Source organism: Anarhichas minor, unplaced genomic scaffold (assembly GCF_050575085.1).
Source record: "Anarhichas minor isolate MPS153535 unplaced genomic scaffold, ASM5057508v1 ptg000136l, whole genome shotgun sequence".
NCBI lineage: Eukaryota > Metazoa > Chordata > Actinopteri > Perciformes > Anarhichadidae > Anarhichas > Anarhichas minor.
In genome coordinates this window covers 14,685,344-14,693,197 of record NW_027466582.1, presented here as the reverse complement: position 1 = coordinate 14,693,197, position 7,854 = coordinate 14,685,344, and the positions used below count along the sequence as shown (strand labels likewise).

Sequence of the window (7,854 nt, the reverse complement as noted above, 5' to 3'; positions counted from 1 at the left end):
AGCCTGACGGCAGCGAGAGGACGATCTTCCCTGACGGCACCATCGTTCACCTCTCACCGTGAGACTGAAGTCGCTGCTTTATTTCATTATATCAGCTTCAGGGTGTCTGCAGGGTCAGAAAGCCAGTGGAACCCATGGAACACGAGCTGTCATCATGAATAAATGACACCGTGAGGTAACCAGTAAGAGGACAGACGCTGACGTCATGGAGTTTTGATATCAAACCCTTAACGTCTGGTTGATGGAATGGGAAAATGCTCTTATTCTACAGTCTGACAGTATCTTATCTGTAGTCTGTGTCTGTAATATTCAAACGCAGGTCTGGTGAGCGTGCCAAACTATAATTACTAGCTTCATGTTGTTCTTAGATGCCGATATGAACCCGTTGCGGTTCTGTTAATCATAAAAACATTGTACGGGGCCTAATCACAACCTGAAAGAAGTCATTTGTTCATTGTGCCTTCTGGGTCGTCGTCTCGTCTCCAGGTCAGGCGAGAAGATGGTCGATTTCCCCAACGGTCAGAGAGAAACCCACACTACCCAGTACAAGAGGAGGGAGTATCCTGATGGGACGGTTAAGACCATCTACCCAGACGGACGACAGGAAACCAAGTACGCATCAGGCAGAATACGCACCAAGGAAAAAAGTTCTTAAATCAATGTGTGTGTTGTGTGAGGCGGAGAGGGTTTGTGTGTGTGTGTGTGTGTGTGTTTGGGGGTGTAGTGCTGTGAGGAAATACTTTTAGTAGATTACAGATGTTCACACATTGTAGACTTCACTTTGTTTCATTACTAATTATTTATTTGATAATTATGACCACTTTACCACATGCTGAACACTGAGGGGAGAATAAACAAAAGGATTGCGCAGCTTTTGCAGCTGCTAAACCTGCACAAATAAAACACACAAAAACATCTTCTTGTGTAGTTCTCAAAGTAGACGCAAAAGGTGAAATGCACCCCTAACCTCTTCTCTCTAACTGGACCTCGTGAACTTTAATTGAATACCCCTGATATAAATGAATAATTTTCCTGGGAAGATATTTTGGCGTACAGAAGTGATGTGTACACTTTCACTGTCATAGATGTAACAGAAACTGTAAAAGAAAACCAAAAAACTCAAAGGAAAAACAGCTCAGTGCTTAGCAACACATCAGGAAAGTGGGTTAAGTGGGTTTAAAACATTGACTGAGCAACGGAGGATCCTTCGGCCCCCACAGCAGTGCATCAAACTCTTCACCATCCGTCTCCTTCTTCACCTCCTCTTCTCTCCTCAACCTCTCGCCTGGTGTGGCCAACTGGGCAGTGAGCTTGTGAAGCTCCTGTATGACCACCTTAACATCCAGTTCATGCCGTGAGGCCCTCAGAGTGGCGGCATTAAACGGGAATGTCCGTATGAAGTCTCCGACTCTGAGCGGAGGAACGTGTTGTCTGTTCAGAGTCCTCTCCATCCTTACTGCTCCGTGACTCCCACTGTGAAACAACCACAGCATTTGTTTTTGTTACCCTATTTGAATGTTTGGAATTGGCTGGTATTTTCTGCCCTCAATTTAGGTTACATTTTTACTATTTTCAAGCCATAAAATGTACTTTTTAACATAATGCACAAAACTCTAAGACTCCAAAACAATATTTAAGTCACAAGAAACTAAACAGTCACTGAAACCAAGAATTATGTAATAATAATTATTTTATTACATTCATACATGATTAGGATGTCTGTTATATTTGGGTTTATTGGTAATGATAAAATCTGCATTTTATACGTGCATTTACCTGTAAATGTTGGGGAGCTTTGACCGTCTAAATCCCAGCTCCCTGTGTGGGGTATCGCGTATCGAAGAGGACGCGTCTGCCTCTCCAGAGCGCTTCGTCTCAGCTTCTGTTTCAGTGTCGTCGTGGCTTGTAACCTCAGACACGCGAAGACTCCTCTGCGGTGCGAGAGCCGGACACGTCCGTCTGTTCACCACTGACGCGTTTGTCCTTGAACAGGGACCGAATATCAGATTCAGGGTCTTGTCCCTGTGGGTTTCGTTGGCTAGTCTGCCCCTGGTTGCACATATCTGGTTTGAGTCAACAGGGGGAAGGCGTCTTTGGTAGTCGGCCCCAGAAGCATGTTGTCTGGACTGTCTTTGGTTCGTCTTTTCAGGCTGGCGTAGAGTTTTTATAGGAGGGAGTGTCTGTGAGGACTGGCCGCCACTCCTTCGCTTCTGAATTTTGGTTCCTTCAAACGTGGAGAGCACGGGTGGTGTCGGAACATGCGAGGGACGCTTGGCACAGAAACAAAGCCGCTTGTACCCATGTCTCCGATCGGCCCTCTCTAAATATCTGAAAACTCGTTAATGTTTTATGCTCCAATTTAAATTAGCTGACAAATTCAGCAGACCTCAGTGATTCAGCTCACTTCACAGATGATTTTAGAATCTACAAGCTGCTTTGTTTTGACTTTGGGAACAGAGTAAACTTGTCCCAGATGACCTGAGGGGTCCGGATGCTTCATAAAGTAACTCTGATGCATTAAGGGCCGAGACCATTTAGTGCTTTGTAGACGAGTCCAGACCCAATGGGTCTAATGTGATGCATTTGGGCCAGCAGGTACAGTGGACACAAACAAAAAGGCAGGATTTTTAGGATTTTATTAAAACTCCCACCAAATGCAGATCAACCAAGAGCCCGCGATTTCATCCGCGCATCTGGAAGAAGAAGAAGACATTTTATTTGTATAGCACTTTTCCCACTGTGAGCACAAAGTGCTTCCCATAAACAACACAAGAAAAAATATAAAAGCAGCAAAATACAGGGACAGAAATAAAATCATCAAATTGAAAATCAGACGGTTGCACAACAGAGCTGTATGTAAACAGGACTAGTTGTCAGGCGAAAAGGCAAGTCTCTATAATAATAATAATAATAAGTCGCTAAGACCGGCTTTAAAAAGCAGAAACTGTCAGCAGATGAACATTAACTTAGAGACGGGATGCAAAGCACGAGTAAGAATTTAAAGTGGATCCTAAAAGAAGAGTCTGCGTATTGTTGGAACGCTTGCCGCCTGCTTGAACTGACACACTGAACAGAGTTATGAGACGTGTAGTGATGACGTAGTTACCACATTGGTAGAGTTTGTTCAGTTTCTCTATATCCAGATTGCTGAGGTGTGTTCTCTGACCCATGTGCACCCCGCTCTGCTTCGACAACACAGTTGGACCCCCATCTTTACTGAAAAAAAACCTGCAATAAAACAGAATCTCTTGTTCACCCCGACTTGCTGTTAAATAATATCCAATCAAACAGTAACAAATATCCATGATTAGTTACTATTAAACAAATAAAAGATAACCGATCTACTGTGACTGGTGTCATTAGAACTGCTTCAGGTCTAAATAAATGACCGGTGTGACTTACGGGCCATAGTGCATTATGGAGTTGTGGTCATACGGCAGGTTCAGAGTGTTTCCACGTTTCACCTTGAAGTACCTCCCTTTCCCTTTAAAAACAAAAGACAGATTACTTTGGTCTTTTGCAGTCAAGTTAAGAATAAAGTAGCTTTGTCAAAACGTTTCATACCAATCTTCAGCATCTTTTACGTTTGTTCGTTGAATATACATACATTTAAGTCGGCTTGTGAAGCTTTTAACCTAAAGACATGATGTGTCGAAACAGAGTTCCCAGAGACAAAGTGGGCAGAATGCACGTACAAATTGGTGCCGGCTTGTGTTTCTCAAAAAGAGGGAATTGCAATAAATGAAGCGTTCACCTGCTTTGATGTTCTGCCACTGCACAGTGATGTGCTGATCACGGTCCCTGCGGCTGTGTTCATGATGCAGTCCCAGAGCATGAATGATCTCATGGCAAAGATTGCCCACGCCGCATGTTGGGCCGAAATACACCGGCTGGACTCCTCCCTGACAACCGACGAAGGAGGCACAGCTACAGAGACAAACAGGCCAGTAGGATAAGAGTCGAGTCACACAAAAGAGGCATTTTCCCCTCTTACCTCTGCTGGTATTAAGCCATGTAGTAAGTTCAGATCCATTTACATAGATTTAGAGTTTATTTTACGTTTAGCCAGGATGGTCATTTTTCTCCTCTGGTATACAGAGAGGACCATCTTAAAGATTCATATTAAATGCAATAGCAAGAGTGGGTTTGCAGCATGATATGCAAAATCCATTTCTTTGAGCAGGGATTAAGTGTCATGGAAAAAAAATAATTATATATATATAAATTCTATTTGGTGATGCGATTTTTTCTCTCTTTTTTTTTTTTTTAAATGGCTGAAAGCTTTTTCAGTAGATCAATATGCACAATACAAGTTGACTTTTCATGTTAAATTTCTTTTTCCAGCAATTAATATAGAATCAAAAAGGGAAAATTCAGTCCGACTTGTCTTTGTGTGGACGAAAAAAAAAAAGAGATGTGACCACATCACACCAAGTTAGCCTTGTTGCAGTACATTTTAGAGTTGGGTTTAAGATTCTACTGATTGATATTGAGCTTCTTAAAACAAACTAAAATCAGAGAGCTCAACTTGATTTGTTACTTTACCAGAGTGTGTTACAGTTTTACCAATATAACATTAAAGTGTTCATTTGCTCTATGAATCATTTTGCAATTTGAGGTTTGAAAAGTGCTCTTTTATGAATACAGATAATTATAATTTTAAAAAGGCAAATATATAAATATATATTTCTGCCTGGCTTTATTGTAATATGGGTGAACTGACCCTTTAAAAAAAAAAATAAATAAATAAGAGACATTTCTCACCCTTTGCCATTCTGGATAGTGAGGTAGTTATGCTCTATGGTGTGCGGTCTGAAGCGAATGCAGGAGACATCTGAGATCATCTTGAAGGCAGAGAGGATGTCAACCTCTCGATGAGCTGTTGAGTGAAAAAAAAAAAAAAAAAAAAAAAAAATCAAAAGAACATTTTGTGATCTGCACTCTAGCGGTCAGACACGTCGGATCAACAAAGACCCACCCAGCTCAGAACTGATGGTGTAAGGCATGACGGCGTCCACCCACAAAGACTCCACAGCATTCCTGTCCTCCTGCAAGTTAAGACAGATACACACCATTACTAGTTCCACACAAAAACTACATTTATAGTCTCAACGCTAATATTGAGTGAGAGAATATTAATATCAAGAGAGTTTCCCCTCATGTTTGAAATGTTCCTTCCAGTCTCTGGTTCATCTTACCGGAATCAAAATATCTCCCTCGTCGAGAATTTTGTTTTCTTGAAATTCTGACATGATAAATAATAATAAAAATCAGTACATCATATCTATGAAAAATATATTTTTAAATATATATATTTAACGTATTTTAAGTTTACCTTCCAAGGTCTCTGCACTGTCCCGCTGCGGCTCAAGCATTGAAGTCACGTTACCTGCAGAAATCTGAGAATTTAATCACCGTTTTTAAACCCAAAGTCTGAAAGAAACCAACAGGCACCGACCTGCTGCAGGACTAGTCCCATTCTGGGTGCGATTCAAGGGGATGACGTCAACTGAATGAGTGAAATCAGTTAAATGCTGGTTATTCTATGTTGATTTATTTTGGCATGTTCTTTGTGTGTAAAATATACCAGACGATCTACCTTGCAAAGCTGCTGTAGTGGCTGGCTTGGACACATCAAGCGTAGAAGTGACAGTCATATTATCTATGAAAACATGAGAATTCCTCATCAATAATTTGTATGTTTGCGTAAAAATCAGTGCGGCCAAAACAAACCTGTGGAGTGACTGGAAGCCTCCTGGGTTGGATGTACGGGTACACCGCCAACAGCTGCATGAAGAGAAAGAGAACACAATCAGCATTGTTCAGCACAAGATGTGGTTTGAATGCTTGAGTTCGTACCTGTCGCCACACAGATGAAGACCAGAAACCACATAGTGCCACACAACTTGAACAAGGACAGAAGCTGTGAACCCAAACGCCTCAGCTGGATGTTCTTAAAGAGATATGATAACCATCACCAGGTGTGATCACTTCCCACTGATTATGAGCTCCAGACTGGAGTGCAGAGGGCGCCACGCTTTTGGTGTTTGCAGTTACTCTGCTTTTTGTCTTTCTGTTGCCGTGTTTCAGTTCTTTGGGTGCAGGCCTCGGGATGGATTCACAATTGTTCCAAGTCAGTCCTAAAGTCTTCACAGTTAGGTGTCCAACGCTGGCTGTAATCATTCCCTCTGTTCACACTGGCCATTCAAACAGCCATTGGTAAGGTTTCCCAATGAGGTTTTAGTGTAAGTGATGGGGGACCAAATCCATCCAAATCCAATTCTGTGAAAAACAGTAGACAAATAAAGTAGGTCTCCACATCGACATGTTACATTAAACACACATTTTTGTAAAATGCACATATGTTTTTTTCTATCCTCTTCAACTCGCTTACCTACTTGACTTGGCAATGAACTTTAAAAACTGCTGAAGCCACATATTAGCTTTAGATAAATTGTGCAATTCATTTGTTGCACAGAAGAAGGACTGTGGTTTGTGCCCCCCACCCCACCATTGAAAGCAGCTTGTTTCAATGCTTATGTGGGCACCGGACTAAGGAAAATTCTGAACTTATCCTTTAAAGTATTTTTTAAGAGCACTTTCCAACGTCAGTGTTGAGCCCATGTTGTGGTTTTTATTCTTTATAAACTTGCCTGATGCATTTAGAAATGTTCAAAATATTTTTCTCATGCTCTTGTTGTGAGAGACTCGTGGGTGGCGAAAGCCATATGTGGTCAATACTCAAAAATGGATGGATTTTATTTTTAAATCCAGTCCTTATTTTACTTGAAACAAGAGAACATGTATTTATTATTAGAGTATGTATTATTTATAATTCATCCAGTTAAATTTGAAATCGGACAATAAATATTGTTGAGATATTATTCATTTGAACTTTCTTTATTTGATTCGTCAGTTGTTGACTACATACAGACGTAAATACAACTGTTGGCTACTTCAATATATATGGGACTAAATCATAGAACAAGTTAGACATTACTGTGATGTTCCGGACCTTTGCGTGAGGAAATTCTCTCTAACTGGACCTCGTTGAACTTTAATTGAATACCCCTGATATAAACATTACATTACATTACATTACATTACAGTCATTTAGCAGATGCTTTTATCCAAAGCGACTTACAATAAGTGTATTCAACATCGGTTTTCGAGAGAACAACTAGTCACCAGAAGTAATAAGTATATGTCCCTACCTCAAACAAGCATCTAAGAGCATAAACCAGAGCCAACGTACAGTGCAGAAACAAACGAATGCAATAAGTGCCACAAGCTAATATAAAAACAATAGGTGCAATAAGCTAATATGAATACAGTAGATGCTAAGTAAGTGCTAAGCGGAAGGGTAGGCCTTCTTGAAGAGGTGAGTTTTCAGCCTGCGCCGAAAGATGGGCAGCGACTCTGCCGTCCTGACGTCAGTGGGGAGTTCATTCCACCACTGTGGGGCCAGGACAGAAAACAGCCGCGACCGGGTCGATCGGCCGCAGGGACCTCTGAGCGACGGGGCAACCAGTCGCCCCGAGGTAGCAGAGCAAAGTGGTCGGGCCGGGGTGTAGGGCTTGACCATGGTCTGGAGATAGGAAGGAGCTGTTCCTTTCACTGCCCTGTAGGCTAGCACCAGAGTCTTAAACTGGATGCGGGCTCTTACAGGTAGCCAGTGTAGAGAACGGAGAAGGCAAGTTGTGTGGGAGAACTTGGGGCGATTGAACACCAGGCGAGCTGCAGCTTTCTGGACAAGCTCCAGAGGTCTGATGGCCAGCGCCGGGGCTCCGGCAAGTAGTGAGTTGCAGTAGTCCAGGCGGGAGATGACAAGAGCCTGGATTAGCACCTGCGCCG

The 7,854-nt window shown here is 42.0% G+C and overlaps 1 protein-coding gene across 2 annotated transcripts; it reads right to left on the bottom strand.

The window, feature by feature from the left end:
- Positions 1 to 3,058: 3,058 nt before the first annotated feature.
- On the bottom strand, positions 3,059 to 7,574 carry LOC142942426 (hatching enzyme 1.2-like). 2 transcript variants are annotated; one of them, XR_012951600.1, is made up of 4 exons: positions 5,600 to 7,574; positions 5,459 to 5,509; positions 3,755 to 5,389; positions 3,059 to 3,484 (listed from the first exon to the last, which is right to left on the bottom strand). XR_012951600.1 is itself a non-coding variant. In XM_076084730.1 (4 exons), the coding sequence occupies exons 1-3, from the start codon at positions 5,250 to 5,252 to the stop codon at positions 4,761 to 4,763; spliced, it is 243 nt and encodes an 80-aa protein (XP_075940845.1). In that variant the 5' UTR covers positions 5,253 to 7,574; the 3' UTR covers positions 3,059 to 3,484; positions 3,755 to 4,760. The 2 variants fall into 2 exon arrangements, 1 of the variants encoding a protein (XP_075940845.1); XM_076084730.1 differs by having other exon boundaries at positions 3,755 to 4,879; positions 4,979 to 5,048; positions 5,199 to 7,574.
- Positions 7,575 to 7,854: the final 280 nt, after the last annotated feature.

What these genes read in the sequence shown, in the direction of transcription:
- LOC142942426 (XM_076084730.1), bottom strand. Translation starts at nt 5,252, where the DNA reads ATGTCAGAATTTCAAGAAAACAAAATTCTCGACGAGGGAGATATTTTG. An exon ending in AGGGAGATATTTTGATTCCG is followed by an intron (nt 5,049 to 5,198) that starts GTAAGATGAACC and finishes CTTAACTTGCAG; the next exon opens with GAGGACAGGAATGCTGTGGA. An exon ending in CACCATCAGTTCTGAGCTGG is followed by an intron (nt 4,880 to 4,978) that starts GTGGGTCTTTGT and finishes TTCACTCAACAG; the next exon opens with CTCATCGAGAGGTTGACATC.